We start from the raw sequence: 26,409 nt of genomic DNA on the forward strand, positions 1-26,409 counted from the left end.
GTAATTTAATGTGGGGGTGGGGGGTGGGGGTGAAGGAAATCCCTGGAATTAAGAGGAGTGGTTCAGGAAGGCTTCCTGAGATACAGTTATTCTTTCCTTACTCCAATTCAGTGTCTATAAGTTGCTAGAAAGGGAAAAACTTTGATCCTATATTATCTTCCTCCTCTTCCTCTTCAAAGTGGGAGTGAAGATTGACTAGCAGAGATGGGTTAGGGAGGCATATAAAGAGGGTCATAAATCCTCTAATTGTATGTCATTGACTAACATTTTATAGGAAGGGAAAGACCTTTGTTTTTGAATCAAAAGGAAATGTGAATTAATGGATCATCATTTGAAAAATTTTACTCAAGGTCGAAGTTAATTTTAAAGATGTGTCCTAAAAAGTAATATGTAACATGCTCAAAAGCAATTTTGAGTCAGACTTCATATATGCATGTCAAAAATATGAAACTAGAGAATCTTGATAGTAACTTAAAACTGGGAATTTTTAATCCCTTTCTCCAATCTAATTTAAAGACTACATCAATGCAGTGTCCCGGAACAACCTGTAGGGATCAAGGAGAAAAAAGCACTACCCTCAAGAGGACAAAGGGTGGGAGTAAAAACACCAAGGAAAGGCAACAGCTTGACTACAGGGGTGGAGGGGATATGACTGAGGAACAATCTAATGCAAAAACCAATAACATGGAAATGAGTTCAGATCAAGGACACATGAGATACCCAGAGGAATCACACATCGCCAGTGGGAGGGGTGGTGGAAAGGGGGGGAGGAAAAGACTTTGTTCCTAATGAATAATGTTTGAAAATGACCAAATAAAATAATGTTTAAAAGGAAAAAAAAAAGACTAGATAAAAAAAATCCATTTGAAAGGCTGACCCTACTGAGAAAAATATGAAGCAAGGACAGTTAACCTTCGTAACTCCTTACTGTACTATTCTCCTGGACAGTAGCCCATTTTCCTCCCTACTACTAGCACCCAGTATTCTTGATTTTCCTCTCTCAATTGCAATTTAATTGTATCTGACTCATCCCTCTCCCCTCAGAATCCTTCTGTTTTTTTTTCAGAAGACAGCCAGTTAATCTAAGGAATTCATGTAGTCATACATGATGGTGGTTTAGTGACTTGCTCCTAGGTACATAGATACATTTGAATAGTAACTTTTTGGAGACATAAAGCTTTTAACACAGATTATCAGCTTTTATGGTGGAAATTTTGAGCAGATATATAGGATATTATATTCAAAGAGAGAGGGAACATTTGGTTCCCTTCAGATCACATTTGTAACTAAACACTTTGCTGCCTGTATCTTGGGCCTGCCCTACATACATAGAGGTTCCTCTGTCTCCAACTTCCCATGAAGACAGAATGTGAGAGCCAAGAGGGACCCGGGCCAGATGCCACATTAAATAGTTGAGGCAAGGGAGTCCCAGTAAGGTGGTAGGTTTACTCAAAGTCACACAAAAAATTAGTGAAAGAATGGGAACAAGAACAAAAGACTACAAACAGACCAGTGATCTTCCCCATTATCTTTTGTGGCAAAATAACCTTTCATTAACAAGGACCTAAGTTTATAGAATGAAGAAAAAATGCCAGATAATGAAATAAAATATTAAAATGATTGGCATCTCTATTCTCATGATTAATGTAAAAATGAACTGAACTTCCCTTCCTAGATCAAGGTGGAAAATGCTGAAAGTGGTTTTGTCAATATTATTTGTGTCATGTGTTATTCTTGTTTATAATTTGTTTTAATCAGTCATCATTGGAATGCCTTTTCCATAACAGACACTGTGCTAAGTTGTGGAAATAGCAACAAAGGCAAAAGCTCAGGGACCAGAGATGGAGTGTCCTGTTTAAAAAACTTTACAGGGGCTGTCTTTGTTGGGTTAGAAAGGCAGGGCTAGGGTATGATAAGCTTTAAGTACTAAATAAAAGAGTTTCTATTTCATCTTAGAGGCAATGGGATTGGACCTCCCAGGAGTAGGGAGTGACACCACCAGAATTATACTCCAGGAAAATCACCTTGACCATTGATTGAGCAGAGAATGGATTGGGGTAGGCTGAGACTTGAGGCAGAGAGAATCATTGGAGGATTCTTCAAGTAGTCTTAATAGTAGTTGTGACTTTGTGAATGGAGAGAGACATCTTGCACAGGTAGAAATGACAAGATTCAATCATGGATATTGGGTGTGAGTGAGGATAAGGAATCAAAGATGGCAGCAAGGTTATGAGGCTGGGTGATTGGGGAAGTGGTGGAGCAATTGACAGTGGTAAGGAGGTTGGGAAGGAAGAGGAAGAAGAGTTCTTTTGGTAGTATGTGGATCTTGAGATGTCCAAGAGGCAGGTGGTGATGCATAGCACCGGACATGGGACTAGAGATAGATATACAGATCTGAGAATCATGTGTATAAAGATTATAATTCAATCTCTAGGAGTTAATGGGATTATCAAGTGAAATATGGAAGGAAAAGAGGAGATCCAGGACAGGCCCATAGGGGATTCTTGGATTTAGTGGATGAAGAACAATGAAAGAAATTGGAAGTATCAGCAAAGGAAGGCAGAGCAAGAAAGAACAGGATCATGAAAGAATATCTAGGAGGAAAAGATGATCATCAGTATCAGAAGGCTAAGGGATTCAAACAGGCCAGTAAATATGGCCATTAAGACATCAGTGGTAATTATGAAGAAGTTGTTACCATATGAATGATGAGGTCATAAAGTAGATCATAGAAGGTTTAGAAAAGTGAAAGAAAAGAAAATATGGGGGATTAAAGCCAACATTCTCAAATATGAAGGAAACTCCAATTCTTAGAGAATTTCCCAGTGTGTGAACCCTTTTACTTCCTTTAAAATATATCTATATAGAGATATACATTTCTGCTTCATGTGATTTAGTCATTTCACTTCCAGTTGAGAAATTATGATATTTGTAAAGATACTCAGTTTAGATAGTTTTGTTTCTTATGAGTAGCCCTAGAATATCTTGATTTTGTTGTTGTTCAGATGTCTTTCAGTTGTACACAACTATTTGGGATATTCTTGGCAAAGATACTGGAGTGGTTTGCCATTTCCTTTTCCAGCTCATTTAATAGGTGAGGAAATTGAAGCAAACAGAATTAAGTGACTTATCTAGGGTCATACAGCCAGTCTGGTGCTGGATTTGAACTCAGTTCTTGCTGACTCCATGGCTGGTGCTCTTTCCAATGTACCACCTTAGTTGCCCATATTGGCAGCCACTATAAATGGCTTACAAGTTTGGTGTCTTTAATATCTTAGTGTAAAAATTAGAAGTGATTGATAATCCTATTTGAGGTACTTGGAAGAAAAAAATACTAAATAAAGAAATAATTAGCAATCCACTAAATAAGTAGCTAAAATGAAATGTTAGGATTACCCTGATGTCCATTGTCCAAATTCTCCCTATTCATTTTCGTGGACAGTTAAGAGTTGGCTATAACACTTAAACTATCTTGGCATCTTGTTCCCATAGTAATGTCTTATGCAGAGCACAATGGTTGGGAACCAGCTGCCTCTAATACCTTGTTAGGCTAATGTATTTGGCATGACAAAAGAATTTTATATTGTCATCAAATATTGTTTTTCTGGTCATCTTTGCTTGCAAGATGCACACATCTTTGTATGGATATAGGCTACAGATATTTATGCACAAGTGAAGCAGACTTTTTTGCATACCTTAACTCTTATTTAAATTAGCATGGGTCATATGACTGGCAAGCAAATACAAGTGCTAGATTGAATTTCTGATTGGTTTTGTTTTCCTTCCATCCCTTTTAAATTGCATGTGTGCACATCTGTTGTAGATAGTGAACTCCATTGTGCAAGTTGAATATTTTGCAATTTGGCTGCCTTTCTCTCATAATTCACAGTTGATGATTACTTTGAACTCTGTTTCCAACTTAATACTGGAGGTTTTTGCTTTCAAAGTTGCCCAAACTTAGAGTTTCAAGGAAGTTCAGAATAGCTAGTACCAGAATCAGAGCTGCCCTGCATTGTAATAAGGGATTTGGTCATTAAATTCCAGACTACAATTTTCTATACCTTTTCTTTCTTCCTGTACAGAAACATGAAAAAAAAAAAACAACCCAAGGTTTAAGATAACTTGTTTCGATTTAACCCAGTAGAAAAGGAAAATATACTCAAATTATTCAAACACATGGACCTATCTAATGCCATTTTGGTTCTATAAACTTTCAGAAAATTCTGTAGAACCCAGATGAGGGGGGAAAATACACACACACACACACACACACACACACACACACACACATCTGCCAGATTTGTGGTCTTATTTTTTTATTCATTTCAGACAGACATAAACATAAGGAAAGCATGCACATTAAGTATTTACTGGATGGAGAAGAAGGGGGTGACTTTGAGGGCCCTAAAATATTGTCAGTTTGGTTGTTCCCCATTGTTGACAGAGATTAGAATCCTTCCTCAGTCTTGATGATAGTCTCAGCTATCAGTAATTGGTGTGGCCTCTTAGATTTCTTACTTCATTGACATTCTTGTGTTGATGGGTTCTTATAGACATAAAGCCAACATTGCGCCAATCCTACAAGCTTTTTCAACTTGGAACAGGTACTTACCCAAGATTTCTCATTGCTAGCATGGATCCTTCTCTGTTCTTCTCTATTTTCTTATCTCTCCAGCTGTTGAGTATTCCAAAATTCCCATGTATCTATGTTGGACATATTTTCTGTATAGTTGTATATACCATGTATACTATATGAGTTTTATGTATACTTGTATGTAAAAGTTATTTTCCTTAGAATATATTTTTTTGTATCTGTAGCCCATAATACCTGGCATATAATTATCTATAAATATTTGTTAATTGAGTAGAGAATCTAGGCTCATTTCCATACTCTATGAGGCATAGAAACAGGACTTTAATGGGGGAAAATGTGATAAGATGAAAAATACAAAATCCCTAGAGAAAATAAAGTAAGTAAAACCTGAAATTTCTGTTTTATGTTTTTGTTTAATTTTTGTAAAAGTCATAATCGATTATATCTAACATTTGGTCACTAATTTACTTTCTTAAAAGTAGTAACTAACTGCTCCACTAAAGTATACAATAGAAGGAAGCAAATTATCAAGGTAGTAATAAGACTTCTTTATTGTATTGATAAATTAGCTTTGGAAATCTAAGGGGCTGCCAATTGTTTTACATAAATAATTGCCATTAGACTAGGCAGTTATAGCATATGCTGAAACACAGGGGACTGGACCCTATTCTGTCTCTAGGAGGGGAGAGAATCTTTTCTTCCTTCCTGGACAGCAACATGGGGAAAAAAAGCTATTTACAGGTTGTTTCATTCTGAACCCAAGAAGGATGGAGGCCAGATCCTTAGTCTATTAGTGCTGCCAAAAGTTTAAGGTCAAAACCAGTTAAAACTAACTTCTGGCATCAGAACTATCTTTGCACAATGGAACATCCCAGGCCTTCCTGATTCTTTTGCCAGTCTCTCTGCACTGCCCCCCTCTCCCTTGAATACATTATCCCTTTCCCAACTTTTCTTTGTGGTTTTGTAGATGTCAAAGCTTCTCTCACAGATGCCAAAGCTGCTCATTCTAAGAGACAATAGCCCTGATGAGAAAAGGAGGGGGGAATGGGAGAGGGAAAAACCAAAAAAATGACAATGCCCCAAATTTAGGAATGTTTTAGGAGGAAAGGGGCCAAAAAGGAAGCCTGAATATATTTCACAGGCCTAAAATAGATCCTACAGAAGGGACTGGAATTAGAATAAAAGTTTCTTATTCTCTTCTCCAGGTTCTTTAAAGACCTTGGGGATGTAGTTTGTTTTGGCCTCGGTATTTAAATTCATTGAAAGCTGCTAGGTGCTCACACTTACTGCCTATAGTTTCATCTCCCTGTTAAACACTTCCATTCTTTCCTTCCTATTGTATGAAGATCATTCTCCTTGATAAAATTAACAAATGGAAAAATAGGATTTGAATAGTTTCACCTTCCATTTTTTCTGTCTATTATTATATTATCATTCTGAATCAAGTACCTCTTTCTCACATATCTACTCTCCCCCCGAAAAAGTCCCTTCTATTGCATTTACACTTTATTTCAAACTTCAGCTCTTGCTGGGTTTTTGTCTTCCTCATAATTTTCGTACAGAACCTTCTCTTTTTGGAGTTTGTCCTTAGTTACTTGCCCTTATTTCATTTTAGAGTATTTGCCATTTTAAAATCTGAGTTCCCTGTTCATCCCTTTCAGTTTCCTTAGATATCTTTATAAAAAGCCCTGCTAACGACAATTTATTCTGGTGAAGATTTTGTTGCCAAAATCTTATTCTTGAAAGCCTCCCTTTCCCACTGAAGGTGATTTTCCTTCTAATACAGCCAAACCCTGAGATTCGACCCACCCTTTCTCCAAACTCTTCAGACTTGTGGACCCCCATCAGACTATGGCCAAGCTGTTTCTCCTTATCTCCCTAAAGCTGAGTATGACATGATTCTAACTGAATATTCTTGTGCTGTAGATATGCTCTGAAAAGTGTGCAAATCAATTTAGTATACCAAAGAACAGTATATAAATATAGACTACTAATATTATAAGTCTAATCCTTAAAGCTCTGATTTCCTAAACCAAATCATATTTTCAATGCATTAGGGGAACCTTGCTATTTAGGGGGACTCCATAATAAATCCCTTTGTAAAGCAATAGCACTGTCCTGTGAATAATCACTTTCTAATTTATCTACATTATAAGCATAGCTTTCCATAGATCATGTTTTATGAATGTGAAATGTGCCAGAACTGGGAACCCCTTGTATTCGAAGCAATACTTTTAGGAAAGCATTTGCAGAGTGGTTTTGTGTTTGTCAATGGCATAAGTTGTTTTATGAATCTATTCATTAATTTCTGTACAGTAATTCTTATGAGTTATATTAATGATATGACATGGCTCTCTCTTTGGACATCAAATGGGAATGTACATAAAGGGCTTTGCAAACCTTAAATATCTAAATAAATTTGAGCTATTAGATGAAAAGAATACCAATAAAAGACCTTTGAGTACTATGTTAGAGAGCCTCTGAGTGAGGGTGTTGTAGAGGTCTTGAGGTAAACTCCCGGGGTTCAGGAAGGGTCCCCTTTGCAAGAATGCAAGACTATGAAACTTAACTTAAAAATAAAAAGAGAAATTTATTCATTTAGAAGGTAATGTTGAATCTGCCCTGGAGGATAGCATAGATAGGAAGCTGCCTTCTAGAGGATATCAATTCTGGGGTCTTTATACTCTTTACAACAAATGATTTCGTGGCTTGAGAAGGGTATGCTCTCAGGCACAAGGCAGGGGAAAGGTTTGCCTGAAGACAGAGTTTAGGGGATGTGATATTGAAATCACTTTAAAAGACTGATATATATTAATTTAAGGTTGCCAAGGAATTCACTTATGTAATTCCTAAATGAAACACTCCAGTCAGCTGCCAAATTTTTATGGTGTTTTAATTACAACAGGAGGAAGAAAGTATTAGAGGGAGAGAGAGAAGGAAAAGGGAGAGAAGGAAAGAAGTTTAACTCAGAACCACCCTGGCTCAGGCTGATCCAAAGCGGACATTAAGGCCTTGGATAGCCAAGGCAGGGAAAGGGATCAGTCCTTATCACGCACATGACCAATCTAAAGGAAAGCAGTCCGTGGGGCTCCTCCAACAACAAGCACCAGCCTCCAACTGAACTCTAGCCCTCCTCCCAGGAAGTCCCAAGCACTCCAGAGGCTGTTCTCTACCTCACTTCCTGTGTCTCACATGTGCCAATGGTGGCTCTAGCTTGACCTAGGACCACCCAGAGGTCTGCCCTTTTTTTGCACGTGTCTGTTGAAGGCCATATTCTCAAATAATTAAATCTTGAGTTTGCTGCAACCCTTCCTAATCTTGTTACACTAAGTAGGGTGGAGAATGTAGTTTCCAAGACCTGATTCTGTTATTCCAAGTATCTCTATTTTTATTGATCAGGAAATAGCTAAATCTGATCTTCTAAAGAATGGTCTGAATAGGGTGGAGTAATTTTGAATTTCACAGGTACAGATAGATGTCTTAGATACAACCTGATGGTATCAAGGCATAGCCTGGAGGTATCTCTCTGTCCATCTCAAATCTAAAGGACAATCCTTCTCAGGGTCTTATTGGGGTTATCAGATGTTTGGTTAGTAATCACAAGGATGTAAGGGAGCAAAGGAATTTTCCTGCTTAAGGTTTGCCTGACCTACTTCTATAATTTGGGGGTACAGTGTCCCATGCCAAGTGGAAGATCCAAAATATCAGGACCTCTTAATCCTCAAGTTACATGTGTTGGCTAGATCACTTAAAACTTTGGTCAGACATTGCAGTTGCCGGCATTATCCTTGTATCCTGGACCATCATCAGTTGCCCTGATTTTTATCTTGCCACTGGTCTCTGGAAGAGAGAATGAGGTTGAGGTTGATGACTTTGTGCCACTTTCCCTCACTTAAATGCATTTCATGCTTATCGAGATCACTGCACCTTTTCTAAAAGGAAAGATTAAAAAAAAACCCAAAAAAATAAAAATAAAAGGAAAGATGAACAGTGAGAAGCAGTATTGGTAGGTGGTTGGGGTCTCATTGTCTCTTTGATTCATCTAAAGCCCCTCTGGTGTGACTCGATGTCCTTAACCCAAAGTATGCTGTACTGACTTGTGGGTTTCCCCAAGGCCCACTTTTTAAAGCTTAATTTTTCCTTTTTTTTGCACATGGGTCTATGGGTTGTGTGCAAAATGTGGAGACCGTAACAGTTTGCATGTGTAAGCAATTACACCACACACTTGTTCCTTCCCTCCATCTTGCTCTGGGAGAGGAGAAAGCGTAACAATTATGGCTGGGATTGGCAGTGTCCCAGAGCTGTTGGGGAGATCGTTGTAACATGGCCTTTATTTCTTCTCCCCCCCCCACCTTCTGCAGTGGTTCACACCATTCAGGAAGCCCGTCAGCACACTGTTCTAAAAATAGTGGCTCTTTGGACACCTCCAAAGTCTACATAGTATCACACAATAGTGGCCAGCAGGTTACTGGGTCAGTATCCAAGTCCTACCACAGGCAAGGAGCAGTCAGCAAATATGTTATTGGTTGGAAGAAATCAGAAGGCAGCCCCACACCGGAAGAGTCTGAAGTAAATGAATGTCAGGGGTAAGTAAAGCAACTTCTTTTCTTTCTGTCTTGGCGAGGAAAGAAGGAATTGGGGAAAAATGGACTTTTTTCCCAATGGAGTACATTCTTCCTAAAAGTAATGATGATTTCTCTAACTTTTTTTCCCCTCAAAAATTACTTCAATTTTAACTTGGGTATTTTTCTTCAAAACTTGTATCCCTTTTCCAATTCTGGCATAAATAAATAAAAGAAGTTCGTTTTCCCCCCACCCCCCTTTCTCAAGGCCAAAGATATTTTTTTTTAAATAGAAATACTTTTAGTAAAGCACTATTTAAGTTTATATTTTTGGAAAATGCACAAATCCAAGGTAGAGAGGGTGCACTTGGAATTTGTGATGGAGTTAAGTGATCTTTAAACTACAACTAAAAAAATGTGTTTATTTGTTTAACCTAAACTTAACATTGCTATGGTTTCTTAGACTGTAGGGTGGGGTTGTTTTATATTTATTTATAAAAGGAAAAAAATTGCTTATTGAGCCTCTAACAAACTATCTTTTATGATAATTGTGATTGTGATAGAAAGTGGGAAATTTTTACATATTTTGGGATTTTCCAAAGAAGGGTAACCACTCCAATTTAATTGTTTTTAAAGTTTCTGGCCTAAAAATGACATTATGGATATCCTCAGATACTAATGCTTTTAAGTGCACACTTGTTCTTGGATGAATATTCAAGATGCCTTTATAGAATTTCTGGAGTTTTGTCAAAGAAAGGATATCTTTTTAAAATTTTTTTTCCTATTTTATAAAATCATTTCCTACATAAATGACTAAAGGGTATTTTTGCCCTCATCTCATTATAGGCAATGTGGTGTAGTGGATAGAGAACTGGCCTCAAAGTCAGCAAGAAAGTCCCACCTCTGCAGCAGACTAGACAAATTTACTTTAACTTTTCATTACCCTAGGAAACTCTATGGTTGAGGGGATCATAGGTCTTTGGAAGCATTGAAGGCGACATTAGCAAGGTGGAGCTACTGCTGTCCCTCAATGTCACGTACACATAAGGGGAAACTGGCACCAAAAAAATGAGTAAATATTTTGGAACCACAACTGACTCAACTTATTAAAAATCTTCCACAATAATAATGACAACAACAGTAAAAATAACAGATGCTAGCATTTACATAGCACTTTAAGGTTCACAAAGCATTTTACAAATATTATCTTACTTAACCCATTTGCTTTAGTTTCCTCATCTGGAAAATGGGTATAATAATAGCACCAATTTCCCAGAGTTGTTGTGAGAATCAAATGTGATAATAGTTATAAAGCAATAAAGTGCTTAGCACAAAACTGGTAGGTAAGTATGATATTATGATGCTTGTTTTCCTCACAGCAGCCCTGTTTCTACTATTATTCTCATTTTTATAGGTAATGAAACTGAGACAGAGAAGTTAAATGACTTTCCCAGGGTCATACAGCTAGTGTCTGAGGTCAAATTTTCACTCAGATCTTCCTGAATGAAGGCCTGCAATTCTATCCACTATTCCACCTAGCTGCCTATGCACAGGAATAAGACTTGCTATTGTAAATCAGTCCCCCTCCCATAGAAAGTCTTTTGAAAAAGCTGGTGGCAGAGCCTAGAATGTAGTTCTTGTCCAGATAATAGAAACTGATCTTGCCAGAGTGCCTGTTCGTAAAATTACTAGAACATCACCAGCCTCTTGAAGGAGGCTCTTTGTAGCAGTCCCCTTAATTTCATGCAAACTCACTAACAAATACATCGAAAACATGGGTTTTCATCCTTTTCAAAAATTTCCAGCCTTCCCTCATCCCCTCTTTGTTGTTTTTCACACGTTAGTCCTTGAAATCCTGAGAGTGCATGGAAATTTGTACCAGTTTATGAACAGAGTAATGTATTTTTTTCCTTTAAGGGGAATTGTCTCTAGTTTTGTGTTTGTTTATAAGTGAAAGTTTCCAATTGAAGCATTTTCTCAGGAAGCTTTTGCTTAGCTTGTGGCAACTCAAGCCTCTCTTTGAACCAGAATGTCTTCAAGCTGCCAATGACAAGAGCCCTAAACGGCTCATTTGCTGGAAGACTTAGCTGCCACTGCACAGAATAATTCCTAGAGTTCAGTTCAATAGAGAAGGCCGTTGCTTCTTCTGAGGCCACAGTCGCTGATTGCTCCACATTTGGCAGGAAGTAATTGGACTCCAGTTTATTCTCTGCATCTTCGGGGATCCACAGTTGCTCAAATTGCATTTCCAAAGTAAATCTTTTAAGGATCCCTCTTTTGCTTCCCTCCTGGAAGTGTGCTGAAAGACAGTAATTCAGTTTGACAGTCTTTTGTTGACCAAAAATATATTTTTCTATTCTGATAATTAAGGGAGACAGATGTTTTATTTAACGAAACAGCTTTGTGAAATTGCTGATAATTAAACATGCTTGGCACATGCCAGAAATAGTTACTTTTGAACCTTGGGCATCTCCTCTGGACACCATAGGATTGGGACGTGGGGTCCAGATGTCTGACCACCCTCCATCCCCACGTTTTTGAGAAGCACACTGATTGATTTTTAAAAACATTGGCAGATCACTAATGAATTATTGAAACTCAGTTTCCAAATCCAAACTAGGGGGAAAAAAGGAAATGCAGGCTTCATTGGAGGAAGAAGCAGCTTGTTTCCATATATTGTGCTCTGGGAATCTGATTTGTTCCTGAATTATTCAAAAATCTTATCTTGCAATTGAACTTAGTTCATAAATGTAAAATGACTTGGGGATTTGGAGTGAAGGGGGAGCAAAGCTGAACTGACTTAATAATAAAGAAATGCACATATGTGTACGTGTGTGTGTTTTTGAATGAGAGTTACACATTTTCATCTATAATATCACAGTTTGCTGGCAGGCTCCCTGATCCTCTCTCTTCTATTCTGATCTGTTCTAACAGAATGTACAGTGATATGGAAGCCATGCCCACACCAAATCAGCATCAGACCGTGGTAGAGGATGCAGTTTCTGAAACCCAACACGTCCTGTCCAAAGAAGACTTCTTGAAGTTGATGCTTCCTGGCAGCCCTTTGGTAGAGGAAGGACGAAGAAAGGTTAGCCAACCTAAGAGGACTTTTGGTCCCTACAAGAGACAGTTACTCAGAAATAGTCCACTGTTATCCCTGAACAGGATCCCCATAGAACCTTCTAGTTCATATAAATTAAATTCATTTAAAGGAAGGAGGCATACAGAAGGGACAGTAACAAATAGAAGCAAGAAACACTAAAGCATAAAAGTGGAAAGAACTCATGGGTGAAGATTTTTTAAAAAAGTGAATCTTTTGCCATTCATAGATTTGACCTTTTCCATGAGAGCAAAACCTAAAATAAATGAGGATTCAGTTATGTTAGTCTAGGCTTAATATGGATTTAAGCCAGTTTGAAGAACTTCAGTAATTGTGATGGTGAGAATGAAAATTTCACCCCAAATGATAGTAAAAAAACCTGCCCGTCTTCTGTTCAATATTGAGCTTGGAGCCTTGTGCATTAGTGCAAAGGATGAACATGGGCCAATGTTAGTTCAGATGTGGCTGTTGTTTTTCTTTAAAATTAGCTACTGTAATGGTTTTTTTGGCTTGTTTTTCACAACTCTTATCTTCTGTCTTAGAATTGATGCAGAGTATTGGTTCTAAGCCAAAAGAGCCATAAAGGCTAAGCAATTGGGATTGAGTGGCTTGGCCAGGGTCCCATAGTTAGGAAGTGTCTAATGTCAGATTTGAACCCAGAACCTCCCATTTCCAGGCCTGACTCTCAATCCACTATGCTACCTCACTATCCCCCATGATGATTTTTTTTTAAATAAGCCATATAAAAACCAAACAAGAGTGATTCTTTTCATTTTCACACTTCCACATTCTACTGGATGTTTGGAACCTCTCTTGGTTTGAGGCCAAGCTTCACAATTTATATAAGCAAAGCTGCTGCTCTAATCATGGGGTAGGCAGGTGGTTCAGTGAGTAGACGACTAGTTCCTGGAGTCTCTAAGACCTGAGTTCAAGTTTTCCCTCTGATTCTGGCCAGCTGTGTGACCCTGGGCAAGTCACTCAACCTCTCTTTCCCATATCTTCCTCATCTGTAAAATGAGCATTACCGTAGCACACTCCTCCCAGAGTTGTTGTGAAGAACAAATGAGCTAGTCTTTATGAAACTCTGGCATATAGTAGGTGCTATTGTCAATGTGAGTGATGGTGGTGGTGGTGATAAGACCCAGAAGAAAAAGTGATTAAATGTTAATGTCTTCTTTGAAGATTGCCTTTTCCATATTTCAGCTGTATAGTTTAAAAAAAAAAAAGCCTTTGTCTTGGAGCTGGAAGGAAGGAGGCAGGTCCTGCTGTAGCCCCAGGGCACCTCTCCTTGGATATGCTCCTTCTCAGCTCAGGGCACAGAGGAGGGAGGCTAAAATTGTCATGCCTGTCCCTGATTGGTTCCTTCTCCCTCCCGGCCCGGAGAGTGGTCAGTTACCTCTGCAACTGCTAGTTACTCTGACAGAGAGAGAGCAGGTGCCATTTAGAAGCCGGAGCCGTGATTCTTTTTATGAAAGCACAGAGATGGGGGGCGGTGGGTGCTGGAGAAGGCATCTATCTGATGCCCCTTTCAAAGCCGAGAATGGTGTGGCAAGGGAGGGGGAAGAAATATACAGGAAAATATAATCATTACAAAGACAGAATAATGTCAGTAGATTAACTGCTTTCCTGACAGGTCTATTAGATTTAAAACTGGAAGAGGTTAAGAAAATGGAAGCCCTGTGACTTGGTAGCAGAGCGAGATCGGACAAATCACTTAACCTTGTTTGGCCTCGATTGTCTTTTTTTCTGTCACATGTCAGACTTTGACTGCCCAAAGGCAGAGAGGGCTGGGTGGGAGAGACTTAGAATTCTTTCCAGCTCTAAATTCTTGATGGTTTGTTATGGAACTGGAAGCTTGTGAGCATCTTAGAGAGGAGAGACTTTAGAAATCAATGGGATGGGGGAGTCATAGTACAATGGTTCTGGAGTCAGAACATGGGTTCAAATCCTGCCTCCAATACTTATCCTGGCCACACATCCTTTCTGGACCTCAGTGTTCTCATGTGTAAAATGAAGAAGAGGGGTTGAGGCTAGAAAGCCTCTGAGGTGTCTTCCCATTCTTAATCTGGGACCTTTATTTAGACCCTCAATTTACAAATGAGGAAGACAAACCCCAGAGCGGTTAAATATGTTCCCTAAGAACCTTATATAGCTACATAAAGGAGCTGGAAACAAAGCTCCAGGCTTCCAGGAGAGTGTTCTTCTCAGAGTACCATATTACCCCTTATCAAAAAAGAAAATGTTTATGCATTTCCATTTATTATTGGTTGTAAGTCATTGAAAAAATAAAACAAGCAGCCACAAACTCTGTCTTTCCTAAAATGGAATAGTACTCCAATTAATTGAATTATATCCTTGGAATAATACTAACAAGATCCTACCTCATAGCCCCTTTATTCTCCTTTGCCTATGTGCTAAAGAATGGACCAAAAATTGATCTTCGTGATCTCTTGTTTTTAACATATATGTAACATATATGTGAACTTATTGAAGCTTAAAATGCACTTAGACTTTTGGGACACTATGTACATAACACTATATACATATGTAAAGCTGTGTGTGTGTGTGTGTGTATGTGTGTATTATATGAATAATATAATTCCGAGAACTGAGTAGTATGAGCTCAGATATGAAGGCAGGCAATTGCAAAAATAAATTCTGACAGCATATCCTTTTTTGTCAAGAGAGTCTTCTTTAAAAACCACATTTGCCTTTCCTGGTGTATGTTTAACTTTGTAGGCCATGCACATGATTTATGTAAGCATTCATCAGTTAGGAAGAGTTGACAGAATGAAAGGAACACAAAGAATAGGGATATTTTTAGCCCTTCTGCTGCATTCAGAAACTTAAATGGCCGTTTCTGTACTTATTTGATGTAAACAATGTTTAAGGACAGCCAGGCGATCATAATTGTTTATCCAACGGGATATGCCTCAGGATGTAAAGGAATACATTGGCAATTTGGGTTTTTGTTTGAAGGGGGTTCTGTGTGTGTGTGTATGTGTGTACATACACCTATATGTATGTCTCTTCAAATCAAGTCTTTTAATGAACATTCTTCTAACAATTTTTCCCTAAAAGTTACTTTTAATCCAGTTAGAACAATTTCATACAATTCCTTTTTTCACTAAACTTTTAAAATTTCATTAGATATATTTGGGTATCCTACAAGGCCATGTGTGATATTAGAAATGAGTATTGTTGTCATGTGGATTAGATTGAACCTCACATGCAGTTGATCAGTGCCGAAATTGCCTGGTATCAAAAATGTAGTCATTTCAAATTAAAATCCAGCAGCTTAATGTGTGCATGTGAATAAATGTTGCCTGAAAATGTTAACCTTCTCTATTTCTCAGAGCCATCATCATCATTGAGTTGCGGAGGCTCCATTTAGCATTTCAGAATTAATAAAACTGTGTAGCATCTAATTAATTCATGATTGTATTTTGTAGAATGTCAGAGGAGGAAGCATTAAAAATCGAATAACTGCTCTGAAACACCAGGGCATTTGTCTGGAAGAGTCAGTGGATTTCCTCCAGCGTTTCTAAGCTAGAATTTTTGTGCCTTACCAAGGAAAGAGCTTAAAAGTTTTCATGATGTTGCATCAGCCCATTGCGTCAGAGTTTGTCCCATGCCTTCATTTTACTGATCCCTCTTTCCCTCTCCCTTCTGTTGGAATATATAGTTTTCATTTTATGGGAACCTGTCTCCAAGGAGGTCCCTCTACCGCACACTTTCTGATGAAAGCATATGCAGTAACCGGAGAGGATCTTCCTACGGCAGCTCACGGAGTTCCATCCTTGACCAAGCCCTGCCCAATGACATTTTGTTCAGCACCACCCCACCCTACCATAGCACGCTCCCTCCTCGGACCAACCCGCCACCAGGCATGGGAAGCCTAAGAAGTAAGTGGTGCCAAGATGTATTTCTGACCACGTATGTCTCTGATTCTGCTGGTGTCTCGCAACTTCCGAAATCTTATTTGAGAGGCTTCTTCTGTTAATGACGTATCATATGTTTCATCTGATTAGACCTGAGTCTGAATCTATGGTCTGTCTGCAGCCTCCTAAAAAAGAAAAAAATCCTTTCCCCTTTCTCCGGATTGAAATATTCTTATCTATGAAATAAGAGGGCTTGGACTAGGATCATAGATTCTCACCTTACAGCCTTGGGGAAGGGGTACATTAAAAGCCTCGGCCAAGTTCATGTAGGTGGTGTCAAAGGTGGAATTTGATCCCATTTCCCCTGATTCAAAATACAGTGTTCTTCGTGTTCTAACATGTTTTCTCCTACCTTCTCTCTCCAAATCCTATGGGTTTTTAAAGTTAAATGAATGTTTTTTCCTTTTAATTTTAATTTTTCGTTCTAAATTCCTTTGCTTTCTCCCAAAAGTCTTTTAATAGAAAGACAATGTGGTATGGAAAAAAGAGCACTGGACTTATGTCAGGAGACCTGGGACCAAAATTCCACTTACTAGCCATGGACAAGCTTTTACATTTTCCCAAGACAATACTTTCCTTGTCTCTAAAATGGAAATGATGAAATTTGTGCCATCTATCAGGCAAGTTTATAATAAAAGAAAATGCCTTGTAAGTCTCAAAATGCTGTGGAATGGGAATTAATATTATGGCTCTTTTGTTGAAAACATGAAAAATGTTCAAAGGAGACATTAGTGACAAAGTAAGTGGTAATGTGTATATTGTTCATAGATGGACTCATTGAAACACTAAAAATGCAGGAAAAAGTCAAAATCAGCCCCCACTGGAACTTTGGGGTGAATTCTATATCAGACTTTAATTTTTATATGTAAAGAAAAAATATCTAACAGTATTCTACAAATAGGGAGGAAAAAAGGGGAAAGGTGGTCCTATAATCATCCCTTTGTTTATCCTCCAAGGTGAAATGTAGCATGAAAAATAATCATTGAGAAAGGTGAGCTCTACCTGTGACCTTGAGCAAGTTCTTCAACATGTATTGCCTTTCATTTTCTCATCTGTAAAATGATGGAGATGGACGAGGTTATTTCTAAGATTATTTTCTTTCTAAAATCATTTGATTTCTGAAGAGTTGGACCAGTTCCAATAAACAAACTTCTGATTTTTTTCCAGATTATTTTGATATTCAGTTTTGCCGCGTTTTTCCTAGATAAAACTGTTTCTGTTTTATGTATGGAATTTTAAGCAAAGTTCATCATCATGGTTGTATTCCCTGGATTTTAGGATGTTTTGATAAAGCATACAAAACTCTTGGACTCAATGAAATGATAAACCTACTTGAACATCTAGTGAGGCAGCTAGGGCATATGGTTGATGGAGCACTGAATCAGGAATGAGGAAGAGTTCAGTTCACATCTAGTTTCAGACACTCCCTGGTTAGTTGACCCTGGGCAAGTTAGTTGACCTCTGTTTGCTTCAGTTCCCTCCTTAGTAAAATATGGATAATAATAGCATCTACCTCCCAGGGATGTTGTAAGGATCAAATGAGATAAAATGTAAAGTACTTAGCAAAACTTTAAAGCAGCCAGATAAATCCTAGCTATGTTTATGATTTTAAGCTTTAATTGAAAACAATCCTTGTCTCCCTTTGAAGTTTCCTATTTTATTATTTTTAGTGGCATAGTAATTCTAAATATTGTAAGATTCATTTATGTAAATGACAGTAACACAACTATTCCTGGATCACAATAAAGTAAGGCAGATAATTAGGGCCAAATATTGTAATATTTTCCAAAGAAGATTGCCTTTAAATGGTTCTTAATGTCATCTTCATTAGTTCACCACAGTACTTCAGCGTTTTTTTAAAAAGACTTTTTAAAAATTTTATCAAGAGGATATTCTCTCCATGATCAAAGATCTTAAGCCTGCCATAAATTATCCATATGGAATTTTAATATCTAAATTTTGTGAGTTACTGTAGTCAAGAAGAATTCATAGTCTGGTGCCAATTTCTTGATACAAAGCATACAACATGCAGTCACTTGGATTCAGATTCTGCTACTTTGTTTCATAAATTGTCTGAAACTTTGGAGTAATAGTTTATAGATTTTTTAATTGTGACTATTTCATGTTAGAGAGATAATATGGTCAATCAGTCAGCCAATGAACATTTATTAAGTACTTACTATTTCCCAGGCACTGTGCCAAAAGTGCTGGGGACACAAAGGATCGCAAAAAGTAGCCTCTTCTCTCAAAGAGCTCATAATCCAGTGGAAGGTGATAGCTATGTACAAGGAGACATATACAGTCATTTAATCATTTGGAGATTATCGGTAGAGACAAGGAAGACCCGAGCATGAAAGGGAAAGATTTCTTATAGAAGGTGAGATTCTATTTTTGTCTTGAAGGAAACTAAGAGGGAGAAAATTCCAGACATGGGGGACAGTCGGGGAAAATGCCCAGAGGTGGGAAATGGAGTATGAATTGCAAGGAACTAGCAGTAGACTAGTACCATTTGATTTTATTTACCTTATATAAGAACAGCTAGAGCGATGGCCCTACGGTCAAAAAGACTCATCTTCCTGAGGTCAAATCTGGTCTCAGGATACCTACTAACTGTGTGACCTAGGCAAGTCACTTAATCCCCCTTGCCTCCATTTTCTCCATCTCTCAAATGAGCTAGAGAAGGAAATGGCAAACCACCCCAGTAATTTTGCCAAGAAAATCCCAAATTGGCTCATGAAGAGTCTGATAAGACTGAAAAAGAACTAAACAGCAACAACAATAATAGAATAAAGGGGGCAGATGCAAGAAGGTTGGAAAGTTAGGAAGGGATCAGGTTATGAAGGCAACCAGGTGATTTCATAGTTGATCCTGGAGATGACAGGGATTCTCTGGATTTTATTGACTAATCAAACTTGTACTTTAGGAAGAGCTTAGGATAGATGGTAGTGGAGAGAGACTTGAGGCAAGGAGGCCAACCATCAGGCTACAGATGGAGTAGAAGGAGTTTGGACTCTGAATCACAAAGATCTGGGTTCAAATCTCTGACTTTTTTTTTTTTTTTGCTATCTAATTATGGTCAAGTTACTATAAGCCTTCACTTCCCCATCTATAATATATTTTTGATCATTTCTGCATAGTGTGCATCTCAGAGGTTTGCTGTGAGGAGTTCTTTGCAAAACGTGTGTGTGTGTGTGTGTGTGTGTGTGTGTGTGTGTGTGTGTTGGTTAAAATCATTACCTACCCACCACGGCATCTTCATTCTCATGCTGTTTCATTATTTCCAAACTACAGAGGCAGAGAAATAGGCTTCCCACTAAAATGCTACCATCCTTAGCCACTGTCCCAAACCACTTTTTCTGTTTCTTTTTCTTAGCGAGACAACAAAAACAAGGGGAAAAAATCATCAAAATGTATCCAATGGGATCTTTTTTTTTTCCCCTTCAATGTTGGAAAACCCCCTGTGGCAGAACTTTTCAATATATTCTTTCCAAAAACAAAAAACAAAATAAAACAAAAAACCCAGTGGTATAGAATGCCAAGATGCATCCAGGAGAAAAAAAAATTGAGGAGTGATGTAAAAAGGGGTCATTCTAGCTTTAAATCCATGATCAAGGATGTAATATTAAACCTCCCTGAAGCTGGGAACTAGAATGGACCCAGGATGCACTTTCACAATGTGAGGGGAATCAGGAGAAATAGCTTCCAGTAGACTGAAGTCTTCTCAGAAGCATAAAAACCCAGAAACTATTCGAAACCAAGCCTCTTGTTTTTCTAGCCCAGGGCAGGGAAAATCAGTCAATAACTGCTGAAAGGGCTGTCCTGTGCCTATTTCTACTCATTCTCCTCATAGCATAGGCTTTGCTTACAGAAATATTAACTTTTACTTCATTTTTCCTGTTTCACACTGTTCCTTCCTGTCTCTTGAACCTTGGGTATTAAGCCTATCTTTAGAGGATTTTGAGGTTCATGCATTTAATTCATGCATCTCTTTTGAAGTAAATTAACTGTGCCAGATTGGTATATGATTGGCTTTTCGAGGTACAGTGATTCAACATTCTGCATTAGGCCTGTCATTACAGTTAGGTCGGTATTTGTGTTCCTCATTAGAATTCTATCCTGGATGGACTATATGAGGGGAATTCCATGACAGGTCACTCACAATAAATCATGTAAATAAGAATCAAGACTTTCTCTATTTCAAAAACGAATTCAGATAGAAGTGATATAAAAAGTGCATGTATGGGAGGGACCTTCATGAGACTTGGCAAAACTAGTCAACCCCTGTTCATGCTGTGAAATTCTAAACAGTGGGGAAATGATAGCAATAGTCTTAATCCTTAGTAATTGAATGGGACTTTAATTTTTTTTTTGTATGAAAACAGAGTGAAAGGAATACTGTTTCTTTAGTTTTAAAGACCACAATTAAGGAGACAAGATCAAAGGCATCTAGAAAGCACAATTAGCATGAAGTATAGACTTATGCAATAAATCCTGCAGTACTAGAACCTCTGAAAGAGGATTTTTTTAATGTACTCAGAGGCCAGTAGACTAAAGAATTTATTATATATGAGAGATGCAACTGGCTAAAAACAAAAATGTGCTCAATAAAGTTATAGATAATTTCTCTGATGATATATGCTGGCCACTAACAAAAAAAGAAAAGAAGATATTTTGGAATAGATCCTTCTGGCTTTGAGGTTGGTGTCAAGGAGGACAACCATGCCCTTCTGGAAATGTCCCTGTGCATTGAGACAGTGCATTGGTCTGGGTGGATCATTTCTTTGTTGTAATCTGGAATTTCTCACTCTCCTCTGTGTATTCTGAATTTTAGCTTTGTTAAATGTCATTTGGGTTCTTTTGTAAATTGTAAAATTTGAGCTCTCTGACTACCAGGAAATGCTTATCAAGAAAATTGTTCAGTATTTGTTATACAAATATAATAATAAAAATAATAAAGTCAGAATTAATAAAGATGGATTCTATGAGTGTGGGGACATTTATAAATAGACCAGGAAGCCACAGAATCCATGTCATTATGCAGGGCAGGGGGGTGGGTTGGGAGACTTGGCAGACCTGCAGAACACTAACATTTCCTTAAAAAAAAAAATCAATGAACTGTTGAGCAGAACTCCAAGCTGGAGCCACACCAGACTTGAATAGAAACAATAGGCAGGGAGAGAAGAGGAAACAACCCTTCCAAAGTGGGGGGATTACATTCCTCTCTGCCAGTTGGTTTAATAGTTAACGATTTCATTTTCTGGAGTTGAACCAAACTCCTTGGGGGGGTGGAAGGGAGGAACCCCTCTCTCTCAAGCTCTCAGAAAGTACAGAACTATAAATCATTAGAGTCAGCATTTTTCTCCTCTCACCAAGCATCCATTCATGATTGGCCTAGACAGGTGGCTGGCTGTATGTCTAGAGCTCCTTCAGCATTCTAACCTCAGAAGTCTGAATGACTTGCCTTAGTCACCCTACTTTGGTCAGTTGTCTTTGAACACTCTAAAGTTGAACACTTTAAATGTCTTCCTTAGTTCTTATGAACCCTCAGCTGTCCAATCAAATATGCCCAACTCCCACTAAGTAATATTTTTCCAAGCCAGAAATCAGAGTACATGACAGTTCTTTTGCAAGGACTCATTTTAAAAGTACATTTTATTTTATTTTATTGAAATTGGAACTGTCCTAGAAAAATCTGGAATTTCTGTTTGCCTTTTGTCACTAAGTTGTAAGGGTGACTAAAAGTGCTCATTCACAATGGTTGGAAGACTGACCAGCTGTCTGTAACTGAAGATTCACAGTAACCTTGTAGAACAATTATCAAAAGAGTTAATATTTGTACAACACCTGGTCCTTCATGCCGGGACATAGGCATTCATAAATCCTTGTTTTCTCCCCTCCCCTTGAACAAAAATAAGACTGGAAATCAGGAGACCTACATTCCATTCTTGGATTTGTCAGTGGCGAGTTTTAAAACTTGAAGCAAAGCACTTTACTAACCTTCCTGGGGCCTCAGTTTTGTTTTTTTCAGTTAGGTGGGAATGTTTTACCTGCCTTTATCTCCAGGCTGTCAGTGCAACAAAATGAATGGAGAGCTGATGTCAGAGCTGGGTTCAAGTCCACCTAGACTGGATGATCCTGGGCAGATCTCTGAACCTGTTGATGCTCCAGGCTATCTGTTTCTAAGATCATCAGTTTGTAGAGAGTATTCTGGTCTGCAGTGGAAGTGAGAGTTTCTTTTTGGGGAATTTCCTTCTACAAATGAATCAGAGGTTCAGTCTATAGCTAAATTGTTGTTGTGGAGATTATCATCAGATAATAGATGTGAATGCAGTTAAGACATACGTAAAATATTGTTATTCTATACATAATACAGAATAAATAATATAAATATAAGATTTAAGTGGCTGTTCTGTATGTTGACAAAAATAGCCTCAACTTGTGTTTTGATTTGCTTAATTCACTTGTTTTAGTTAACTGCTTTGCATTCAAATAAAAAGAAAACAAATAGCTTCTAATTTGGATGATTTAGGAAACAATTTAGTTAAGTTTGATCTTAGTTGATTAAGTATTGTTTGGTATTGATACTGAAGTGTTTTTTTTTTCCTTGATAAAGAATAGTGAATCCAAATTTTAACCTACACATTGGTGCCAGAAGTGTTGCAAAACCCCTGGCTATCATTCCAGTGATGGTCCAGAGAGATAAAACTGGAAGAAAAAAAAAAGCAGACCCCGCTGTGGTTTCCCAGTGACCAATACCTCAGTCAGTGTTCCAGCCAGCAAGTGGGAGGAGGCAGACAGATTTATGGAGTGAGGATCCCAGACCCCATAAACTTGATATGATTTCCCACCATTGCTTAAGGCCCCCCCTGGAGACTGAGAGCAGTTAACAGGGGAGCCAATCATTGGGTATACAGGAAAGGCTGTCCTCCTCCTTAAAACTGCAGACAATTGAGTTCATCAAGAGAACTAGGATGAGGATCTCCAAATATCTGTGAAACTCTCTTGCAGTGATCTTAGAGGCCTATACAAATACCAGCCATGAATGCAATTGTTGCAAATTATCAGTGGCACAACAGATGACAAAGCCAGGACACCCCAACAGCCTACATGTCCCATCATTAACTTATCAGGGCTCCTGATCTCTTCAACAAATGATCTCTTGACCAAATCTGGTTTTAACCCAAAGAATTTTCCTCCTTAACAATAAAATTTAAGTTTAAGGGAGCCTTGGAACTTCCTAGTGAACATTTGGAAATGGACTTTTTGTGGAAACATTTCATTTACCTGAATAATTTCTTCCCTTCTTGTTTACTGTGTGCTAGGCACTGTGCTGAGCAAATAATAATAATAATACAAAAACAGAGAAAAGATACCTCCTACCCTCAAGGAGCCCACAGTCTAATAGAGAAAAAGATACAATTATAGGAACATTTGGATCGCACCTGTCCCTAAATTATAGGGAATCATCTGATGTTATACAGAAGTCAGTAGCAAATTTAATTATTATAATTTTAAAATCTCCTTTTCCTGTGTCAGTTTTTCTAGTATTAATAGTGTGTGTGATATGTGTATAAAACTGCACATGTGCTTGTGATATAGAGCAGGGAGGAACAAATTTGACCAGAACCTGCTATTTCCCCAGCTCTACTGAGCCCTCCTCTCACAAGGATTAAGCCTACAGTGGTAGCATCTTACATTCCTATACCTGAGTTGTTCTAAGGCAAGAGAAAGGTAGCAAATTCTATTAATATCCCTCTTTTTCCCTGATTTTTCCCCTCCCTCAATTCCCAGCAACTAGGAATCAGCTGCTGATTGAATTGAGCTCCTCTTTGCCCTCACCAAGCACTAAGAAAGTTATGTTTTAGAAGCTTCTTCTGGGAGCAGTGGTTGTTTCATCAAAGCAGAAAAAAAAATGAGGAGGAAGGTTTACACTAGAAAAAAATATTATCGTTATTATTCCTCTCAAAATGAGGACCAATGGAGCAAGAGAAAAAATACGTTAAGTTAATAAGATTATTAGAAAGATAGCTTAATGGGAATAGTTTAACATCTACCTTTGACAGTCCTTTTAGATCTAAATGTGACAGAGGTTAAAAAAGCCCAAATCTATGACTTTTGAATGAGGATAAAAGTTAATTTTAGCACCTTAACAGCCTATCCTGACAAAAAAAATCACATCAAAGCTCATTTCCAAAGGTTCACTGCTCTTTTAATAAAGCTCTTATAAGGGCAATTTTCCAAATACTCTAGCTTGGTTCAGATGCCAAAATTTCTCATCTACTCAAAAATTGTGGGTGCAGAAATTACAGGTGTAGTTTGTTAATTATGCCCTGAGTTTCCTTAATTGCAAGCTCAGTCAGCCAGGTGGTCATTATTTTGAGTGGTCTAATTAGTCAAATAATATTCACAAGTATCTGCATGTAGCCCTTTTGGGTGGGATGGAAATTATAAGGCAAAGGAAGGTCCAGCTGAAGGCCTTCCAAAGTCTGCTGGAAAATGCCCAAAGAATGCTTTAAAAAAAAAAAAGTAGAGCTCAGCATTGTCAGTAATAAAAATTAAAAAAAAACCAAAGTGGTGGGATCATTTTTAAAGGAATTGAAACTCCTACAAAGGAAGAGTGATAAATCATTAAGTAGAATATGTAGGAGGTGTTTCTGGTATAACTGGTTATTATCAAGCCACTTAATTTAAGACAAATGCAGGAAAGCGTAGTAAACCACAGGCTTGGTATATGGTAAATAGAATAACTTTTCAGTCTCCCTCTTTTGTATTATTCAGCAATAAAATTGGCCTCTTTCTATCTATACTTTTATGAATGAATGAACCAACAAATAAATATTTATAAGATTAAATGAAACTAGCATGGTTCCATTCATAAACAATTTGTTCAGGTCTCTTCTTAGATCAGCGGGCTCTTCGATAGGGCTTTCCTACATGATGTAGGAAAATGTTTTCTTCAAAGCATTTTATGTGTTAGGAAAAAGAAAGACATCGGAACTGGAAACTAATAGTTTGTAGTTGGACTTGTTCACATTCTGAGGGAGAGAGTTGCAGGGAAAAACATCACTGCAAAATGTTCATGCTATACTTAGTCTAAATGCGAACTCCCTTTTTTGCCATAGTTTTTCCTATGACTTCACTTGAATTAGTGAACCTTCAGTTTTTTGCCTTTCCCCAAACTTTTTTGAGTCTTTTTTTAATTGTCTGTGTCTTAGGGTGAGGAGAAGCTTAAATTACTGTATTTTTTTAAACCAAGGCAGCGAGATGTCTTTGAAGGGGGAAGAAAAGGAGGTGGTCTAGGTGAATTTCCCAAAGGGGTGACGTGATGGAGAGTTCTCTGCGATATCACTGACACTGTGGTTTTGTTTTTTGTTTAGATGAGTTCTGGCTCTCCGATGGGTCCTTATCGGATAAGTCCAAATTCACTGATCCAGGTCTGATGCCCCTTCCAGACACTGCCACAGGGTTAGATTGGTCCAACCTTGTGGATGCTGCACGGGCATTTGAAGGTAAAGACTAAAACGGCCCAAAGATCACTGCTTTTTTTTTAATGCCATGGAGTGTTTCTCTACCTTTCCTAGAATCAGGGTTTTGCATTGTCTAGACCAGCTCTAGAGTTTTTGTACTCTTCAAAGAGGAAAACTTGTGTGTAGTGTTGTTTCCTTAGGGAGCCTGTGCATATATATTAGAGTGAAAAAAAGGAGGCTAGGCTGAGACGTAAGACCTAGATTTTAATTCCAAATGATGTTGAATAAGTCCCTTCCTCTTCTATTCCTAACTTTCTTCATCAAAAAGTCAGATGTTTTGGACTTAAATGATCCCTAAGATCTCCTGAACTCTAAGTCCATCCTGTAGGTGTTGTTTTCATATTTGTAAGGCAGAGAATGTCTTTCTTTTTCAAAGAAAGTAAGCAGGAACAGGGAAATTCTGGCATTCTCTTCCATCACCCAGATGTGATTGTGCTTCCTTTGGCTCCTCATCTCTTGTCAATTGGTGGAAAGTGGCTACTGTTTCCTTTAAAGATTTGGAGATTTTTCTATAAGCAGAAGTGGCACGAGACAGTAGGACCATTCTGGAGGGCTTGTGTTTTCCTTCCTCCTAAAAATAATAGGATCCCCAGACTGTCCTTGGAGGCAGAGATTTTTGTTTTGAGCTCCTCACCCAGTTCCTCACACTACTCCCATATCGTAGTAGGTGCTTCATAAATGTGTG

At 38.1% G+C, this 26,409-nt stretch overlaps 1 protein-coding gene across 12 annotated transcripts in view; it reads left to right on the plus strand.

The window, feature by feature from the left end:
- SIPA1L2 (signal induced proliferation associated 1 like 2) overlaps positions 1-26,409 on the plus strand; it is a 274,744-nt gene that overhangs the window by 234,288 nt on the left and 14,047 nt on the right. For 9 of the 12 annotated variants that reach the window (XM_007481608.3, XM_007481611.3, XM_007481610.3 and 6 more), the window contains 4 exons: positions 8,956-9,180; positions 12,091-12,244; positions 15,942-16,161; positions 25,575-25,706. In XM_007481608.3, coding sequence (XP_007481670.1) covers positions 8,956-9,180; positions 12,091-12,244; positions 15,942-16,161; positions 25,575-25,706 — 731 coding nt within the window. The remainder of the gene's footprint in view (positions 1-8,955; positions 9,181-12,090; positions 12,245-15,941; positions 16,162-25,574; positions 25,707-26,409) is intronic. The other 3 variants (XM_007481612.3, XM_056816132.1, XM_056816133.1) reach the window with 1 other exon arrangement.

The sequence above is a fragment of the Monodelphis domestica genome, chromosome 2, assembly GCF_027887165.1.
Source record: "Monodelphis domestica isolate mMonDom1 chromosome 2, mMonDom1.pri, whole genome shotgun sequence".
Classification (NCBI taxonomy): Eukaryota; Metazoa; Chordata; class Mammalia; order Didelphimorphia; family Didelphidae; genus Monodelphis; species Monodelphis domestica.